Source organism: Mirounga leonina, unplaced genomic scaffold (assembly GCF_011800145.1).
Source record: "Mirounga leonina isolate KUSES-001 unplaced genomic scaffold, KU_Mleo_1.0 Mir_82, whole genome shotgun sequence".
Taxonomy (NCBI): Eukaryota; Metazoa; Chordata; class Mammalia; order Carnivora; family Phocidae; genus Mirounga; species Mirounga leonina.
Window position 1 is genome coordinate 35,757,555 of NW_023270825.1, and position 20,932 is coordinate 35,778,486.

A 20,932-nucleotide genomic window follows, 5' to 3' on the forward strand; every position below is an offset into this window, starting at 1 on the left:
TATTTTTTATCCTATGGTGAGCCTAAGCCCTAAGGAAACACAAAAATTGGCAATACCAGGAATAAGTCAGGGTTCTCCTCTTTTTCTTGATGACAGAGTTTATCCAAATTCTCTTCTTCACGCATAATGAGACCTTTTAAGGATTCCAAACGGTCCCCAAAATCCTTGAACTGTGACAGAACAAACTAGAACAAGAGAAATTTTCATTAGAAATCATTTTCATGTGCATATATAACAGAATTAAGCATAGTCTTGGAAGCTGATAAAAGCTCAAGGTGTTTTCAATCCCCAGCAGCTCATTATTATCTTGACTATTCAGAGATAAATATTGAGAAAGACTCCTTGTTTTTACTCTGTGCCTCTGGCAAAGCACTGAGCCTTCAGGGATAACTGGATCACCTGCTTGAGGGGGCATATCGAGGAGGGACAGTGAGTACTCTGCTCCCTCAGTCTTGCTAGTTAAATGTTTTCTTCTTGTTGATATTGAGAGGTAATATTGGAGTTCTATGGCCTTCTGTGCTTTTTAACAGCTCATGCACTAAAGGTTTTTCAAAATGTGAACAGAGAGTAAAACAGATGGTTAACTTTAAGCAGTTACTTCTATGACTCGAGTACCCCATTTGGAGATCAAATAACTATGAGATCTGAACAGTGTAAGGAATCTAATAGCTCATTTCATAAACTAACATGTTCAATGAAGAACAGATGTTTGCCTAAGATCTGCCCATTGCCCATGTGATTGAACAGTCGTGTGAGTTCATCTTTATGTCTGGGATATCTTTATTCTGTAGTTTCCCTGAGGAGCAGTCCATAAAGCACGAATAACTATTACTTCATAGGATATAAGGAATTGAGGGTAGCCTGCAAATGTTTGAGAATACAACTTGAATGGAAAAATGAGATGAACCTCAAATTCATTAGCCTTCACAAGGAGCATCGTTTCCAAGTAAGAAGCCCTCTGAAGGGAGTGCAGTTGTGTAGAGCGGGGCATGTGGGTGCTGGACTCTGGGAGTTGCGGAAGTCGATCCAGGAGAGTGGAATTCTGGAGAAAGGCTTCTTTTGTCTTCTGCACATCATGCTGCAGCTCCTGGAGAAGAAACAGTGATCAGAAAACATTTCCTCCTCCTATAACAAAAATTCCCATCCCTGCCACTCTATCAATATCTAGGAGATGGGGCGCCTGGGTGGCTCAGTTGGTTAAGCGACTGCCTTCGGCTCAGGTCATGATCCTGGAGTCCCGGGATCGAGTCCCACATCGGGCTCCCTGCTCGGCGGGGAGTCTGCTTCTCCCTCTGACCCTCCTCCCTCTCATGCTCTCTGTCTCTCATTCTCTCTGTCTCAAATAAATAAATAAAATCTTAAAAAAAAAAAATATCTAGGAGAATTTCTGCTCTAAAATTGTGGGTGTGGCTTTTTGTTATTATTTATTTTAAAGAGCTGAAAAAGCTAAGCTTTCATTATATGATGCACATCACTGGTGATCTTCAGAAATATGTCAGTTCAGAGCTAAAACGGACAACCAATCAACAGAGCTTGGGCCTTCTAGTGTACAGAAACTGGAGACCACCCGGGTAGATTCCTCTGTTTCACATTTCTAATCACTGAACACTTCAGGGATCCACCTTAAGGCTATTTTATGAATCAATGCAACTCTGCCCTGTGTCTGAGATTTTATGACATAAATGGACTCATTTGCATAGACTGCAGAATCTCATTAATCAAGCTGATTTTAGGGCTACTCTATAAATATGGTATATGTGAAATTTGTTTAAACAACAGATCAGGTAGAAGTTAATCCGAAATACAGATCATATTTGTTGGATTGTCTAACTAAATTGATTAATACTTTTTGATTTGACCTATAGTATCAGAAGATACACAATGCATCTGGTCACCCAGTTTAAAACTAGAGAGTATTCACTTTCTGGGCACTCATTGCTATAATAGGATAAAATTATACAACTCTTAAATATTGTCCAAAAATAATTACACCCACAGAAAAGCCGTATTAATGTGGCACGAGTCCATGATTATTTCTAAAGTGAGAGTGTGTAGATGAGTATAGATGATCACACTCATTTGAGATACTTTTGCCTTCATCTGAGACCTTGAATGAGGTTTTTGAGATTTCTCTGCTAGAATGAAAGGGGAAACTTGCAACAAGGTGCTGTCAGGTGCTTTTGACCCAGCTACCTGCTGCCTAGACCTCACCTCTGAGCTGCCACCTGGCTCTCCCAACCCTGCACATTCCAGGCTTATTTGTGTCCTACACGGGCTGCTCATGCATCTGTCCTGACCCACTTATTTGTCCCTGTGGTCTGTCTAGTCCCCGGGTCATGGCCCTGTCTGTTGGGCTCTCTTGGCCTTGGTTTTCCCAATGGGCTTTGCAACCACCTTCACATCCTGCAGGGCTGGGGTCAGGATCTCGGCCAGGTTGTTTCCAGACATGTTGATGTTTTCAAGCTGTTGGTACTTCGCTTCCTGCTGCTCCAGCCTCGTTGCAGCTTCAGCGTGAGCACCGTTACAGGCCTTCCAGAGCTGAAGCAGACTCTGCGCCTTCTGTAACTGGTCCGCAAGGTCTTGGTTTACCTGGGCCCACCTGTCAGAACAACATGAACAACAGGACCCTCAGACCCTCCGTCCCAGTGCAGCAAAAGCACAATGCACACATTCTACGAGTAAGTCAAGAGCAGGTGGGTTGTTTATTAATGCATCACCATTATATAAACAGAAGTCCAAGTTAGGATATTTCGTTGACTTTATAATTCTCAACAAAAACTACCAAATTTGTGATTGGCAAGATCTATTGTATTTTTTTTTTTAAAGATTTTTTAATTTTTATTTATTTGACAGAGAGAGAGACACACAGCGAGAGAGGGAAAACAGGCAGGGAGAGAGGGAGAAGCAGGCTTCCTGCGGAGCAGGGAGCCTGATGCAGGGCTCGATCCCAGGACCCTGGGATCATGACCAGAGCTGAAGGCTGATGCTTAACAAACTGAGCCACCCAGGCGTCCCAAGATCTATTGTATTTCGAATGTCTGTTAGGCAAAGATAGAGAATGTGTTGAACTGCATGCCTGATGAAACCTTCTCCACATGGGAGGGGATCCTGGTTTAGAGAGGGGGGGTCATTAAATAGGCCTTATTTAAATTGTGCTTATGCCAAATTTATTTTTTTTATTTAATATTTTATTTGTCAGAGAGAAAGAGAGAGAGAAAGAGGGAGAGGAGAGCATAAGCAGGGGGAGCGGCAGGCAGAAGGAGAAGCAGGCTCCCCACTGAGCAGGGAGCCTGATTCGGGGCTCGATCCCAGGACCCTGGGATCATGACCTGAGCCGAAGGCAGACGCTTAACCGACTGAGGCACCCAGGCGCCCCAAATTTATTTTCTAATTACAAAAGCAACATGTTCCTTATATAACAGCGGGAATAACAGAAATCGTTTTTATTCCACATACAGACTGTAGTATCTTTCCCATATGACTTAAAGATTTCCCCATGTTATTAATAAAAAATAAGTAAGTCTAATTTGAAATGGCTGTACATAATAGTCTTTAAATGGCCTGGTTTTTGTTTAATTACTAAATTCGAGTTTAGTGTGGATACTGAAGTAATTTTCAATTTTTGCTTTCAAATCTAATGCTCAAATACAACTTGTTCAAAAGGCCTTTTTCTGCATTTCAAAACATTGGTCTTAAACTAGATTTCTGAGAGAATTACTTTGGTCAAGGAATAAAAATATGTAAACATTTTTAAGGTTATGGGTATATATATGGTCAAACTAGCTTTCTGGAAGCATTATAGTATTTACATTTTCACCTGAAGCACATGCAAATGTTTATTTCATAATATCCTTAACCCTGCTAAATAGATGGAAAAGGTGAAAAATGGCACAATCGCTTTATTTTTATGCATTTTAAAAATCTTATCGGAACAGTGTTTTTTCTTTTTTAAGATTTTATTTTATTTATTTGTGAGAGAGAGCGCACAAGCAGGGGGCGCAGCAGAGGCAGATGGAGATGCAGATTCCCTGCTGAGCAGGGAGCCCGACGCGGGACTCGATCCCAAGACCCCAGGATCATGACCTAAGCAGAGGTCAGGCACTTAACCAACTTAGCCACCCAGGCATCCCAGAATAGTGTTTTTTCTTAACGATATTTTTTCCCAATTATAAATACAACATACACTCATTATAAAATAAAAACAAAACCCCACAAAACGTGTATGTTTAAATCTATCTATCCCTACATCTGCGTCTAGCTTATCTACCTACCTTCCTACCTACCTACTTGCCTACTTATCTATAAAGAAGAAGGTAACAAAACCACCTGACAGTAATGTATAGCTAACAACCCTTAACATTTTGGTGCTATTTTTTCCAACCTTTTCCAACAAGCCTTCTGATGTATTCTTGTGCCAACAATAGAATGTGTATGTGCTGTCGCAACAAATGAATCCCTTTAATAGCAAACTGCACTGCCATGTTTTGAGGGTGGTCCCGATACCAGAAGTGGCATTGGATACATGTCTATGTGCCTCCTTACTCTCCCTCCTTCCCTTCTCCCAGTAAGGACTGGATCATGAGCTGAGGGTGCCACTGCAGGGTACATAAATTTGGTGTCCCTTGTTCAACACTTGTTCAAAGTGGATTTACCGAGATGCTGAATCTGCATGGAGGAAGGGTAGAGAAGGGCACGGAGGGTAGCTTACATGTCTTCATCACTGGAGCAAATTATCTTTAGGCCGCATTTCATGTCCTGATACTCAGCAAAATAAAAGCCTTGCAATTAACTAGGGCCACACTCCTTAGAAGGAGCTTCCTACCATAAGCAGTTCATCAAAGAATTCTTTCCAACCTCACAAATCGCCTCCCCAAGAGGAATAATAACATCTCCTTTCTTCCATCTTATGTTTCCAGTGAAACAGACTGTCCATCTGACTACCCTGTGAAGCCTGTCTCAGCCTGGGATTTTGGTGTCCCTGAGGCTCGCACTAGGCAGTGTGGCTACCCTGGCTACAAGGCAAGAAGTGGCCTTCCCAAAATCAAATCTTACATAAACCAGAGGCTTCAAAGTAGAAGAAACCAAAATAGCACTAATCCAGTTATTACCCGACGACTATGAAGACTTTACAAAGCCTCTGTCACGTCACTGACCACATATCATTGAGATAAAGATATCTGCTCTGTTATTCAAACAGTATCTTGGTGCATCTGGGTGGCTCACTCGTTAAGCATCTGCCTTTGGCTCAGGTCACGATCCCAGGATCCTGGGATCGAGCCCCGCATCCGGCTCCCTGCTCTGCGGGAAGCCTGCTTCTTCCTCCGCCACTCCCCCTGCTTGTGTTCCCTCTCTCGCTGTCTCTCTCTGTCAAATAAATAAACAAACGGTATCTTAAAGCACACCTGGCGTGCGTATCTTGGCATTTCTCTTCAATTATCTCAGCAACCGAGGGGCAGCGATCTTTGAGTTTTCCAATCACCTCCTGCAGTTTTTCCCAACTTCCTTCACTGTTCTCGGCTTCGTCTTGAAGAGACTGAGAGAAGAGGGCAGGTTATTTAAAATACTGTTTTGTGCTTCTCTGTGGACAGCACCAAGGCAATTGTGTCCATTTCTGTGCTTGATTCCACTGGAGATTTTCTGCCAACAGCAGACGCACTATGCCAAGATCTGGTTAATTTACCTGCAGGTTCTGCACCTGGCATCTTAAGGCTTCTAATGACAAAACCACAGGCTTGCTGTGCTCCATGCAGTACCAGAATCGGATTGTCATCATCGTCACTTCCTCATACAGTTTATCATAAACCTTCCACTCCTGTAAAACAGACTGCATGGAGGTCTTGAGCTCATTGACCTATATGAGAAGGGGAAACATATATAGAAAATCATTAAGAAGAGGCTCTCCCATCATTTTGTTCCCTTCTAAGGATTCTACCATGGGATCTAATTTAGGCATTTCAGTTTGAGAGCACTGAGGGAGTGTCAGTGATTAACTGAGGTGAGAAGGGGTAGGTCAATGAACGAAAGATATTGGCGAGGACTAAGTTTTAGAACAGGTGAATGGAACAGATCCCTGAGGCCAAAAGGATTGGCATGGACAGAGTTCAGCCCAGCAGGAGACAGCCCAGAGAAAGAACAATGGGTGGGGAATCAGAATCTGTGAGCACACATTTCGGTGACAACCTGTGAGCTTTCTGATCTTGGGCAAGTTATTTAACCCTTGAGTCAGTTCCCCTACTCACAAAACAGATACAATAAATAAAAACATAAACAACATAGTGTCTGTGAAAATGTTCTGAAAACTGTAAAGCATTGTTAGTGTAAAATGTTACCTCTGTTACCTGGCACTTGAGTCAGCATAAATTGGAGAGGCACGTGCTCAGTCAAAACAATAGGCAAATACAAACTAGGAGGAAAGGCAATGGTGGGCATATTTTATCCATTAGTATGTTTGATAACTGTGAGAGGCTGAAGCATGTAAATGATCTCAGATACAACTGAGAATATCTAAGTATATATATTTTTATATGTTGCATAAAGAACATTTATAGCTCAACAATAAAAAGACAAATAACCAAAGAATTAAATTGGGCGAAGAACTGAACAGATGTCTCTCTAAAGAACATCCACAGTCATTAGAGAAGTATAAATCAAAACCACAATGAGAGGTCATTTCACATCCACTAAGATGTCTATAATCAAAGATGGATAATAACCAGTGTTGGCGAGTGTGTGGAAAAATTGGAACCCTCATACATTGCCGGTGGAAACATAAAATGGTGCAGCCTCTGTAGAAAAATGTTTGACAGTTCCTCAAAAAGTTAAGTACAGAGTTACCATATGACCCACTAATTCCACTCTTAGGTATATACCCAAGAGAAATGGAAGCATATGTTCATACAAAAGCCTGTACACAAACGTTCATAGCAGCATGATTCATGATAGCCTAAAAGTGAAAACAACCCACAAATGTCCATCAATGGATAAACTAAGTGTGCCATATCCATACAATGGAATGTTATTCATCCATAAAGTTCTGATACAGACTTTAATATTGATGTTGAAAACATGCTAAGTGAAACACAGACAGAGAAGACCACATGTTGTATGATTCCATGTGTAGGAAATATCCAGAATAGGCATATACATAGAGATGGAAAGTGGATTAGTGTTTCCAGGGACTGAGGGAAGGGAGGAATGAGGAATAACGGGGGTTTCTTTTTGAGTTGACAAAAATGTCCTGGAATTACTAGTAATGGTTGTGTATCTCTGTGAATATACTAAAAACCACTGTATTATATACTCAAAGGGTGGTATCTCAATTTAAAATAAGGATCTGAATAGAAATGGAGTGTGATCACTATGTTGGCCCACCTGGACAGGTTTATTTGTGATGATTAGATGTAACCACACATCTAATCTGCATTCAGGCCCTCTGTTCTCTGCTTAACATCCACACGGAGGACGCACATCAGTGTTGACAGGTAGATTTCCTCAAACCTTGCCCCAAACAATACAGATAAAAAAACAACCTGGGATGCTAAAATGTCAGTCTCACATTGGCAACTGTGTAGGCTGAATGTGTTTATAAGTGCTCAATGGCTCAGGAAAAGAATCCATCATTAAGAAAGAATAAAAGATAGTAAGGAAACAAAGGCGGTATGAAGGGAACTCCTTATAGACAGGAGCTGGGACTTGTCTGGGTGGCAGGGAGGTTTCAGATAGAAGGGTACCTACAGGCACATGACTACACAAGGCACCGCCATGGTCCAGGCCACAAAAGGCCTTCATGGCTTCCACATACAAAGTTGGTACAACTACTGGTGCTCTGAAGGGCAACCCTTAGACTATTACAGCTTCATGGATAAGAAATGGCACATGTGGGGCACCTGGGTGGCTCAGCTGGTTAAGCAACTGCCTTCGGCTCAGGTCATGATCCTGGAGTCCTGGGATCAAGTCCCACATCGGGCTCCCGGCTCGGCGGGGAGCCTGCTTCTCCCTCTGACCCTCTCCTCTCTCATGCTGTTTCTCTGTCTCTCTCTCTCAAATAAATAAATAAAATCTTTAAAAAAAAAAAGAAATGGCACATGTGGTTTGAGGGAAAGGATAAGAAGGCATGAAGCAAAATTCACTACACCAGAAACAAGGAGGAACATTTTCAGAATGTTCGAAGTAGAATCAGCCAGTAGGGCAGCACTGACTGCCATACAGGCATTGCTAGAAAGTCAGAAGTACTATCATCCCTATTTTACAGACCAGAAAACTGAGGCATAGAGAGGTGAAGTACCTGCTCTGGGACACAGATAGAAAGTGGGGCTGCCAGGATTTTTATTTAGACAGAGAATCAAAGCCCTTGCTCTTAAAGATGAGGCTCTACTGACTTTGGAGTACTTATCTATGGATGGTCTAGGTTTTATATTTTCTGCATTAAAAAAATAACTTTGGGGCACTTGGCTGGCTCCATCAGTAGAGCACGTGACTCTGACTTCAGGGGTCACGAGTTCAAGCCCCACGTTAGGTACAGAGATCTACTTTAAAAAATAAAAAAAAATTTTAAAAATAGCATTATTGAGATATAACTCACATTTCATACAATTCACTTATTTAAAAGTACGCAATCACCATAATCAGTTTTAGAACATTTGTATCACCCCAAAAAGAAACCCTGTACCCACTGGCAGTCACTCCTCGTTCTTCCCCAACCCTTCCCCAGCCATGATCTATCTTTGGCTTTAGAGAATTTGTCTATTCTGGACATTTCATATAAATGGAATCCTACAATATATGGTCTTTGGCGACTGCTTCCTTTCACTTAGCATGATGTTTCTAAGGCCATCAATGTTGTAGCAAATATGAGTACTTCATTCCTTTTTATGGCTGAATAATATCCCATTGCATGGATATACCACTTATTTATCCATTCATAAGTCGAGGGACACTTGGATCGTTTCTACTTTTTGGCTATTATGAATCATCCTGCTATGAACATTCATGTACAAGTTTTTGGTGTGGACATATGTTCTCATTTCTCTTGGGGAGATCCTTGGGAGTAAAGTTGCTGAGTCATACATTAACTCTAGGACCTGCCACACTGTTCTCCAACGCAGTTACTCCATTCTGCATTCACGAGCAGTGGATGGGAGTTTCAATGTCTCCATACCCTTGCTAACATTTGTTACTGTCTGCCTTATTATTACCACGTTGAGGGGGGTGTGAAGTAGTATTTCATTGTGGCTTTGATTTGTATTTCCTTGATTAATAATATTGAGCATCCTTTCATGTACAATATTGGCCATTTATATCTTCTTTACAGAAATAGTTATTCAGATCACTTGCTCATGTTTTCCCTTGGGTTATCTGTCCTTTCTATATTGTAGATGCAAGCCCCTAAATAAGCAAATATTTTTGTATTTTGTGGTTTGTCATTTCACTTTGTTGATGGTGTCCTTTGGAACACAAAAGTGTTTAGCACTGATGAAGTCCAGTTTATTTTTTCTTTCGTTGCTTGTGCTATTGGTATCATATCTAAGAAACTATTGCCTAATCCAGTCATGGAGATTGAGGCCTAGGTTTTTTCTAAGAGTTTTGTAGTTTTAGCGCTTATATCTTTGATCCACTTAATTTTTATATATGGTGTGAAGGTATAGGTCTAACCTCATTCTTTTGAATGTGGATGTACAGCAATTCTAGTGCCATTTTTTGAAAAGACCATCCCCCCACCCCGGAATTATCTTGGCATCCTGGTCTAAAAATTAGTTGACTATAATGTGAGGGTTTATTTCTAGACTCTTAACTCTATTCCATTTATCCGTATGTCTACCTTCTATGGTAGTACCATCTGCATGTTTTTTTACTTGCATTATCTCAATCTTTTTTACCCCAACATTTTTATTATAATTCACTGTGTTGTGATTATCTGTTCAAGTACGTATCTTCTAGTAGCCTAGGAGCTCTTTGAGGGTAGGACCCATTTATTTTCTTGTTTATCTTTGTACTATTGGCAGTGAGCCTAGTACCTCACAGAAGATATGTTTAACAAATGACTCACACAAGATATGTTAAGCTCATCTCTATTTTCCTGAGTTCTGGGGGAGTAAGGAGGCTGAGGGTCACCTATGAGTTTCATTCATAAAACGTTATTCCAATTCCCTCTTAGAACAAATGGTCAAAAGTAGATTTTAGTAGACAACAAATAAATCCACAATAAGGACCTCTGGTAAATATGGACACACCTCTATAATTGGCTAACATTTATAGCTTTTTTCTCCATTTGTGGGGAACCGTCAAGTTGTAACATCTAGAGATGCCGGTCTTTGCTCTTTTGGTGCTCTACTCCTGGAAGGGGAAGATGCAGACTTTAACATATCTTTCAGGGTGACTGGGTGGCCCAGTCAGTTAAGCGTCCGCCTTCGGCTCAGGTCACGATCCCAGGGTCCTGGGATCAAGTCCCACATCGGGCTCCCTGCTCAGCAGGGAGTCTGCTCCTCCCTTTCCCTCTGCCCCTCCCCCTGCTTGTGCTCTCTCTTGCCACTCTCTCTCTCTCAAATAAATTAAAAAACAAAAACAAAAAAAACACACGTCTTTCATAAAGTGATCAGACATCTACATTCTTCCTCTTTACTTTCTCCTCACCACATGCTATGCTTCTCCCTGCCTCTGGAGTTCCTCATATGCTGACCATGCTTAAGCTAGAAGCTTAACAGAGGCTACAGGAGACAAGATCACTGCCTCCCTGAGGCACTTCCCTGGATGTGCTTTTTCTTAGCTGCTCCTATGTATCCGGCCAGGAAACAGTGCCAGATGCTCTGCTGGGTTGGGGGTGGAGACATTTTTGTCTGTGAGTACATTAGACAAAACAAAGATAACCAGATGGATTTCTAGCCTGCCAATGGTGTTAGAATTGATGGCTCTACCTCTAATTATCCAGTGCAAAAAAAAAGGGGGAGATTTGAAATGCTTTTCTCTAGTATTTCTCTGAGCAACTCCTCAGTTTTTAGCATGGCGTGAGTTTCTGTGATTAAACAACAACAATAAAAGATGAAAGAATATATGAAGAGAAATGGTATACTTAGTTCTAATACCTGGTTGGTAACACTGCTCCTTTTTCGAAATAACCCATCAATTCTGGATGCTGTGTCTTCTAACAGTGGCATTGTCCCACTCTCTGAAGTCAGGTAACTTTGTCTCAACTCATCCAGGGCTTTGGATTTAATTGCAAGTTGATTTTCTATATCCTGAAAGGGCAAGAGGGAAAAGTTCTCATATGCACAATATTACAGAACAATGAGGTGTAAGAGACAGGAGACTGCCCTTTTCGAGTAAAAACACCATTAGGGTACATAAGTAAATAACATCACACCTAAAGACATTTTAATCACAATACATTCAATTCAATTTTTGCAATAGTTTCAATTACTACATGGATCTAGATTTTGGAAGAGGCTAGGTACTAAGTCCTTATCATCGTGGTATAGTAGATAGAGTCCAGCAGCTCGAGTCCCTGTTCCATGTCTGCCTGGGATTGGCTGTCTGACTGGACATTAAGTCATCAAACCACCAAGCCTCCATTTTCTCATCTGGAAAACAGTGAGGACACCCCATGCCATGGATAGTTTAGAACTCAAGTGAAACCAGGGTGGCCAGGGGAGGATGGTGCAGCACGGACCTGTGGAGTGTCGGCTTCCAGTCCGAAGTTATGCTGAACCCAAGGGGGCTGAAGGAATTCTAAATGGAAATGGCTAGAAACAGGACAGGACCACTTGCAAAGATCTCTCCTAATGAGCGTTGCTGCTCCCATAGCATGCCCAGTATTCTTCTAGAACCTTCTCCGTACAACTGGGGTGTGAGCTGACCTTCCAGCCCCAACGGGGAGTCGTGTCTTGCCCTCATGCAGTCGGTACAGAGGCATCATAGTCCATGCCAGCTATAGCAACAGGGACAGCCGGAGTGTTTTCAGTAGGGAGGGACACAATCCGGCAGTACTCAAGGAAGACTACCCTACACTCGGGGGAGGGCATCTCGGAGACTACGTGACCTGGCAAATGACAACTGAGCAAAACCAAGGGCACAGCCAAGAGCATGAAGCTCAAATGTAATTTAGACAGTGGTTCCCAGGGACAGTGATCCTTTCAGAACACATTACACAGTAGGTAAAAGAAAACCATTTTCCTCTGAAGAAACAGAATGAAACACTAAAAATAATGGAAACCTTGGAGTAATTTTGTAAATATTAAGTTAATAAAAAAACACACATACACACACAAATTGGAAAACATCAAATCAAAATGCCCTTTGAACGTTCTCTTTCAGGAGTAACATTCAGGGCTTAGGAGCAACAATAACTGAAAATACCTTCTGCTTGTCATAAAAAAAATAGCATTTTGCAATTTTGTAAAACCCATGGAGGATTATTTTATATAACAAAGGAAGTACCTGGGGATTTGGAGGAGACCCTCAGAAAGTACAGACGCTTACCCTAGTCCTTGGGGCAGAAGCAGCAACTAAACAACATGGCCACATAACCAGCCTGGCCATGCCGCGTGGACAGGTGCCGTGGGCCTTCTCACCTGACAGTCCAGGAGCATCTTCTGCACCGAGATCACACTTGCAGGTTTTTGTAAAGTTTTCAGTCTCTCCTCTTGCGCCTCCATCCAGTTGTTCAAAATCTGTATTTTGTTTTCATTCTCAGTGATACTTTCCAAAAGTTGTTCTAAATGTTGTATCTGTAAGTTATAAATAATAAAAATTTATTTTAAACCACATGCTTTAAAATGTAAATGTCATGACAGTTAATTTTAATAAAATAATTTTGTTTCTTCTCAGATTACTCATATTTAGCATTAGATTTCCCAATTACTTTTGGAATAAAGATTCATAAATTAGGAAATAGAATTAAAATCCCATTTAGCATTTGAAATGAAAGCTAACCTAAGCAAGCTGGCTGTTTTGGAGTTCCATAATACCTATACAAAATAAAATCATGTTGCTAACATTCAATTTTTTTCATTGCACTATCTATTGATATACTTAAAACTTAAGAAAACTTTCTTTCCCTAGACACTCTTCACTAGAGGGCTTAAAAATTAAGTCAATATCAAAAATATCACAAATAATCAGTTTAATAAAATAATGACTATTTTTAATATCTGTGATTCTTCTCATTTCTATGCTCACAATTTTTATTAGGTTATAATCACAGTATGTATAAAGTTTTATGTTCCTTTTCCAATGTCATAGGCACTTGCTTGGTTGGTTATGACATATGCCTTATATTAATTTAAAAGGCTGCCCAATATTTTATTAAATGGACACAGTATAATTTGATTAATAATTCCTTTATAGTTGGAAATTAAGGCATTTTACATTTTTCACCAGTATAAATAATGTTGAACACTTTGTGTGTGAATTTTTTCCTTTTCTGAAGGGCTATCTACTTAAGATAAATGTGTAAGAGGTGGCATGGCTAGGTTAAGAAATAAGATGATTATTACTCTAGTTCTTGAAGTTTTCTAAATGCTTTCCAAAAGGGTATGTAAGCCATTATCTGCATATGAATGGGATAGCTTCAGGCTTTTATCTTTATCTTACTAAATTTTTCTAATTTAATAAATGTATAATGTTACATGTTTACTTTGAATGCCTGATAATTAAGTTGTAATCTTTCCATATTGATTTGCTAATTATAAATTTTCTCTTTTGTGAACTGTCTGTCCATTTTCTTTGTCCACTCATGCACTTGAATCTTAATTGTATAAATCCGTTTGTATGCATTCTCTACACATAAAGAAATCAACCAATTGTTACTATCAATTATATATAAATACTGCATATTTCTCCAAGAATGAGTTTTCTTAATATTTTCAGTGTCATGGAACGAAAATCTACCAAAAGGCCACATACATTTTTCTTCCTTTTCATAATCTTTTCAAAGCTGTAATAGCTTTGCCACTTTTGAACATTTACTTTCACAGAAAATGTCAAAATCTCTGACCATTTAGTAGTCTCACATAATCTTTGACATCTTCTTAAATAAAATTTCTCCTCTTCACTTGCCTAACTCAATTTCCCACTAAGAAGTCTCAAAGAAATAAGAACTTCTTCATACGCTCTTACAGGCACCAATGGAGAATGCCAGAACACAGGCTTCATAAAAGGGCTATCATGAAGAGGATTATCAGGCTTCACTGTAAGTTAACCATATGAATATCTTTCTTAAAATTTTTCAGAAAGTGGTATTTTGCAAAGGTCAAATCACACAAACTGTGACCCATGAGCACACCTTTCTATTTAGCGTTCCATGTACCCGCTGCCATTGGCGGTTCATCTCTCCCAGGTGCTCTGCAAACTCTGTCCTCTCATAGCGCTTACTTTCTACATCACAGGTGCTTAACTGAAGTAATGACTGGTTGACAAAGTCAACGATCCATTGTTTGTAGTCCATTTCCATTCTGAACTCCTAAAACAAACAAAATTAAACAACCAAAACCTGAACTGAAGTAGGTTGAACCGGATTCCCCCTCTGGTGCACTCCAGGGAGCGCTAAACTCGCATTCATTAATCAAGGGGCATCCGTCTGGAGTTATGTTCTATCCTCCCCTCCAATCCCACCGAATGTCTTTGAGTGGAGAGTCTCTTGTAGAATTCCACATGCCTAGGAACAGAGACTCGCCATTTTCAAACGGACTGAAAAGTCAAAGGTGGCATCGTGTATGGTGGCTGCATCATCTGAACCAAAATCAAGACGTAGGGACTGACAACGGGTTCCTGCGAGTGGCTTCCTGAGAGTTCCACTGGAATTCAGAGCCACCCTACAGGCTCGTGGAAACGAGAGGATGGGATGTCTCCAGTTAAGACTCCCCAAGAAAACCCAGGACATTAAGGAATTTTGCCAGTTTAGGTCGCTGCTCTGTTCTTCTGGGGACAATCTACTCTCCAGGTTTGGAGGACTTTAAGTTCTTCAGCAATGCTAAAAACACCCCGGGGCCAAGCATGTTTCTATGGAGCCTGATACCTGTTGGGCTTATCCTGGAAAGTTCTAACACTTCTCTGGAGGTATCAGGGAGAAAACCATGTGGCATGTGCTAGGTTCCTAGAGCCTATAAAAATACATATATGTGGACGCTCCAAAGATTCTACTACTCACTGAAGTGAGGATGTGCTAGCATATTAAAAAATCCTTGTTAACATCATGCTTTGTGACCAAGGTATGCATCCTCCGTCTACCAGAGGCTGGATCTATCAGCCTGTGAGGTCTTTGAAAGCAGTGACCAGAGTCTTCATTTATCTCCTGTGTTCCTAGTGGTGGACTTGCCTGACACACAGTAAGTGCTTGTGTGTGGCTTGTTCGATGTTTGTTAAATCTACATGAAATCAAACATCACGGAGAAGGCCACCTTCATATCTATTTGTAGAAGGACATCAAATTTTCCTTGCGCATTTTCTTACGCAAAGAACATTTACATGCTATCTACTGGACGCCAGGTATTGGGCTAGGTGTGCTATTTCAGGGAGGTGAAGGTAGCTCCTCTCTCAAGAAGCCAAGTCAAGGCGGGGAGACAGACAAGTAAGCAAATAATTATAGCACCATGGAGACACCTAATCCCAGAAAGTAAACTCATCTGGTAGGGAGAGTCAGGAGTAGATTTCCAAATCAGGCGATACTTGAGCAGACTCTTGAAAGATGATGGAGAGCATTTCTATAGCTCGAAGTGGGGCACGAGAATTCCAGCCTGAAGCAGCATGCACCAAAGCATGAGCGGGGAGAGCACCAGACACAGCTGGTTCATTTGCTTCTGGCAGAGTCTAGGGTCTTAGCATACTTCTTCCGCCTGGTTTCCTGTGGTAGCTCCCATCACCACAGGACAGAATCCAAGCTTTTAACTGGCTCTGACCCCTCTTTACCTCTCCAGCCTCCTCTTTTTTTCATTACCTGCTAACATCTGCCTAGAATCACCCAACATCTCATTCCTCGCCCCTAGAATGAGTTTTTCTAAATCACATCCTATGTGTCTCTTTGTTCCGTATTTCCCTTCTGACTGACTTGCCTTCTTATTTAATGACAAGGCTTCTGGCTCTTTTTGTTTAATTACCTTGTACTTCTGAAGAAGATTTTTCACTTGAGATGCAGAACTCAGTGAACGCTCAGAGTCTTCATCTGCAGTTTGGTGTTCCACATTGTTCATCCAGCTAATCATTTCCGTGATTGCTTTACGAGATGGCAATTTCTCCATCTGAAGCTGCAAGACAAAATGATTTCCATTTAATTACCTGCCGCTGACAAAATGAATCAAGGGCATCCACGAAAGATGATATCTGGTTTGATAAAAAGGTCTCGCTCCATAATTATGCAGGTGACTCACAAAAACAAACCCAGCATTCAGGCTTAGAATAAGTGACCCCAAAACAATGACAATGACCTTCACATAAAGTAACACAGCGATGCAGATAAATTGGGAAATAAAGTAATTAAGCCTGATTTCTCTGTTAAGAAAGATCCCACTGGAGGAGAGGCCAGTAATTAAGACCTATATTCAGTGGTGCCAGCGCTGAGAATAGGCAGTGTCAATGAAAATTATTGAGTCAGAGAGATAATTTTAAAGGAGTTGTGAGCTAACAAGTGAATGCTCATCCGAATGCTGCGTCTTGAAACACCTACCTGGTGAAGTTTTTCTTGAACATCTGGAAGTTGAGTTATGAGCATGGTCCATTTCTGTTCAAACTGCGCTAAAGCGGCTCTCAGCGTGGCCGCATCGGCTTCTTTCAGGTGGAGGAGCTGGTTCCCCGTGCTTACGACCGCAGCCTTCAGGGACGACTTGTCGTCAAGCTCCTTTGAAAACTCCTAAACAGTTGGAACATTGAGAAATGTTAAGAATTTGAAAACAGCGAAGAATAACAGAGTCAGAATAACTGGTTAGAGTCCGAAGCTAAATCACTGAACTCGATTCACATCACAAATGTTTGCATGTGTATCTATACGTGTGTGTGTGTGTGTGTGTATGTTCATAAGGGCATGTGTGCACGCATAGCTTCTTCCTACTAAATGTCAGGCACTGTTCCAGGCATCAGATAGAGGACGAGGAACAAAAGAGATGGAATTCCTGTCCCTTGAGTGGCTTAATTAATATTTTTACAGAATAGACAAATCACTTCAACTTTTTAAAAAAAATTTTAAGATTTTATTTATTTATTTGACAGAGAGACACAGCGAGAGAGGGAACACAAGCAGGGGGAGTGGGAGAGGGAGAAGCAGGCTTCCTGCTGAGCAGGGAGCCCGATGCGGGACTCGATCCCAGGACCCTGGGATCATGACCTGAGCCGAAGGCAGACGCTTAACCGAGCCACCCAGGCGCCCCGCCCCCAAATCACTTCAACTTTAAAAGAAACAGCAAACAAAGTTCACATGAAATGAACTAAATGCAAATAATTTTTAACTAAAATATTTGAAATCTTTCCTTTGTCTTTATAGGTGTTTTCAAGTATATTTTAAAATATTTACGTTTTCATACCAAGGTGAGTGATCATTGCTATAAAATATGAAATTGGAGAAGAGAGAAAAAATACAGGAAAGGAATAAATTTATATTACAAAAGTAATACTTTAAGAAAAATCTCAAAACCATAGAACAACCTTTTCACAGAAATATCAGTTCTGCATATGACAGTTTAAAACCATGTGTTTTTTAGGGGGAAGCAGGGAATTATTTCCTGCATTTATAAAGCATGCCCCGTGTCAGAGGAAGTTTTAAATTTATATACATTTTGTAGGGTCAATTAAAAATCTACTGTATCATTATTTTAAATATATAAATGACCAGTATAAATAAATAGCTCTAAGTTTGACGAATGCCATTAGCCCAAGTCTTATCCCTTATCCACAAATGATTAGGGAGACTATCACTATCAACCCTGGTCATGTCCCCCTGATATTTATTTCCAACAATAATTATCTGAGCATATTCTATTACAACTTACAAAAAAGTTGTTTATGTTGCTTCTGACTGTATCCAAGTCCTGAGACACATTGAGGGACTGTTCTTTCCAGTAATTCAGAGTTTGCTGAGAAGATTCCAACCACTTGGTTAACTGATCCGAATCTCTGGTATAACTAACAGAAGCACAGTGAGAGAGAAAGTAAGTTAGAAATTACTCTCTGGAGGATATGCATCATTGGCATATTTTCTTCTTATTTTATTATTCAGAAAGTGAGGATACCCTTTTGTTATCCCATGCCCCAAAACTGATGCTCCTAGCGTCTTCTATAACTCTCTTATGAAGAATCTAGAACAAAATGGGTATTTTTAAGGTCTAAAACATTTTCTTATTACAGCTATGCAAAAATAAACCCATGGGTAAAGACGAACCATGAGAGACTATGGACTCTGAGAAAACAAACTGAGGGTTCTAGAGGGGAGGGGGGTGGGAGGATGGGTTAGCCTGGTGATGGGTATTAAAGAGGGCACGTTCTGCATGGAGAACTGGGTGTTATACGCAAACAATGAATCATGGAACGCTACTTCAAAAACTAATGATGTAATGTATGGTGATTAACATAACAATAAAAATAAAATAAAATAAAAATAAATAAATAAACCCATGGGTAAGGACAGCAATTATTTTTATTCACTAAATGTTCTTGACAGATATGTTTATAGTAAAAATACAACGAGCATTTGTATAAGTTGTATAACAATAAACTGTTGTTGGCTTGATACCAACATATTTATTGGAGGTGAAGGAAAATATCCAAGGAAAATGCTACTCCTCTTGTAACTTTTAAACTTTAAACTCTTAACTAGGTTAAGATAGTTCCCTATGAGGCGGGGATGAGGAGATTCAAATGTTCTATGTTCTCTCTCTTCCTCAAGGGGTTCAGGATTAGGTCCACTAAACAAAATTCTCTGAGGAACTCTGAAGACTTTTTCAAACTATTCTGTTAGCTAAAATTAGTATTTTTTAATTTAACAACTTTGGGAGGAGAATAGGAAAGAGTGACATCATGGCGTAAAGGCAACGTGCATAACTTTAGAACATAATTCCTAGTTTTCATAGAGCTGATTACATATTACCCTCAGTCTAGCAAACCAACCTCAGAGAACTTAGGTCCCACTTAGCCCAGAAGAGGGACCCAAGAGCTTTAATTGTTGACGAAAAACCTTACAACAGGGAGACCGCATGTAAAATGCGGTTGACCACAGGATCCCTCTGAGGTCTTTCATGTGGAAATTTGAGTGCAATCCATCCCTAAGAAAACATACCTGAGCAGATGCTTGAGAAGTGTTTGCAGTCTGTGTAGTTCATGGTCGATCTTCTTGTTTAGGGCCAACCACTGCTCTTCTAGCTTTGCAATCTGGCCCTCTAGTTCAGGACAGCTCACAGATGCCACCAGCTGCTTGCCTTCATTCAGAGTTTGGTAAAGCCGGGCATGCTTTTCATCAATGTTCCTTTTTATTTGCTAAAAAAAGGTAAAGTCACAGAATTAATTATTTAAAAATGAAGCCAATCTATTCACAAATACTTCATTAAAAACCTACAGTAGAGGCTACTGAAGGAAGTTTAACACTCTCCTAACCCTCAAGACTCTTGCAGTGTGGCCGAAGAAACATGATTCATGTTTTATTGATCATCTTTCATGATGAGAGTGTCCGACTAATGCAATTTCTACGGCACATTTCTTTCTGTTCTATAGACTTATACATAGAAACAGAAAACAAAAATTTACAGCTTTAGACTGAATAGTTAAAATTCATCCACCTAAAAGCAAAAAACAAGCTGGCAGTCTACAGGGCACATTCAGCTTGTGGACAAGTTTTGTGTGACCTGAAGACTATTTTGAAAATCAGGAAATTTCACATAGAAATCAGGATTTCCTGGGACTCTGAGAAAACTGGGAGATGGAGCAACCTGGGTCTGCATTCTCACGTGGCACATCGGGCTGGAATTGGGCAGACATGCTTCCCTTAGAAGAGCTTCCTCTCTTCGACACTCTCCCTTGGCAGTCCCCACCAACCCCTCAGTCAGCCACAGAAATACTGTGCTCCTCCCCGGCCCCAGTAAGCACTTTACATTGCAACTAGGTTTGAAGGGGATAAGAAAACATTTCTTCATCATCCCTTAGGTCCCTATAGTCTTCTAAATGGAAGGATTCAATAGGGAGAAAGGAAGAGGACTTTATAAGTGTAAATTAAAACAGTACATCACTAATCCAACTTCATGAAAAGAAAATCTTTAAAACTGCAATACAATGACCCCCAGAAGAGAACTCTGTCTAAAAGCAATTACCTTCCACCACTGGGTTCAGCTAATGACACTTATCCTGACAGTTATTTAAATTTCAGCTTAAAAAATAAATTCTGATCAAAATATTACTTTTCCTATTTTCCAATTAACTTAAGACTTTTAAAATTACTAAAGAATTCTACTTGTAATGTCTTTTCCACCACTCCTACCTATAACTCTCTTTTCCCACTTGATCCTGTAGGCGTAAATAAAACCTCCCACATTTGTTTAAAAAAAAAAGGTCCTGGACTCCTGGCTGGCTGTCAGAAGAGCATGCGACTCGATCTCGGGGTCATGAGGTCGAGCCCCATGTTGGGTGTACAGATTACTTAAAATAAAATCTTAAAAAATTTTTTTAAAAAGAGTTCTAATTTTCTAAGCCTTCAGTGCAAGAGACTTCATCTTTAGAGTATCTCTGAGAAGTTGTTTTTGTTTTTAAGATTTTATTTATTTATTTGACAGAGACAGAGAGAGAGAGAGAGAGCACAAGTAGGGGGAGCGACAGGCAGAGGGAGAAGCAGGCTCCCTGCTAAGCAAGGAGCCAGATGTGAGGCTGGATCCCAGGACCCAGGGATTGTGACCTGAGCCAAAGGCAGACGCTTAACCGACTGAGCCACCCGGGTGTCCCTATTATATCTCTGAGAAGTTTTAATTATGCCATT

At 40.5% G+C, this 20,932-nt stretch overlaps 1 protein-coding gene across 10 annotated transcripts in view; it reads right to left on the bottom strand.

Annotated features, from left to right (window-relative positions):
- Window positions 1-20,932, bottom strand: part of SYNE2 (spectrin repeat containing nuclear envelope protein 2) — a 325,741-nt gene that overhangs the window by 58,103 nt on the left and 246,706 nt on the right. For all 10 annotated transcript variants that reach the window (XM_034992810.1, XM_034992812.1, XM_034992813.1 and 7 more), the window contains 12 exons: window positions 19,250-19,446; window positions 17,967-18,099; window positions 16,652-16,834; window positions 16,086-16,232; window positions 14,276-14,452; window positions 12,564-12,719; window positions 11,079-11,231; window positions 5,681-5,851; window positions 5,403-5,533; window positions 2,395-2,599; window positions 908-1,087; window positions 57-185 (listed from right to left, as the gene is read on the bottom strand). In XM_034992810.1, the coding sequence (XP_034848701.1) occupies window positions 57-185; window positions 908-1,087; window positions 2,395-2,599; window positions 5,403-5,533; window positions 5,681-5,851; window positions 11,079-11,231; window positions 12,564-12,719; window positions 14,276-14,452; window positions 16,086-16,232; window positions 16,652-16,834; window positions 17,967-18,099; window positions 19,250-19,446 (1,962 nt within the window). The remainder of the gene's footprint in view (window positions 1-56; window positions 186-907; window positions 1,088-2,394; window positions 2,600-5,402; window positions 5,534-5,680; window positions 5,852-11,078; window positions 11,232-12,563; window positions 12,720-14,275; window positions 14,453-16,085; window positions 16,233-16,651; window positions 16,835-17,966; window positions 18,100-19,249; window positions 19,447-20,932) is intronic.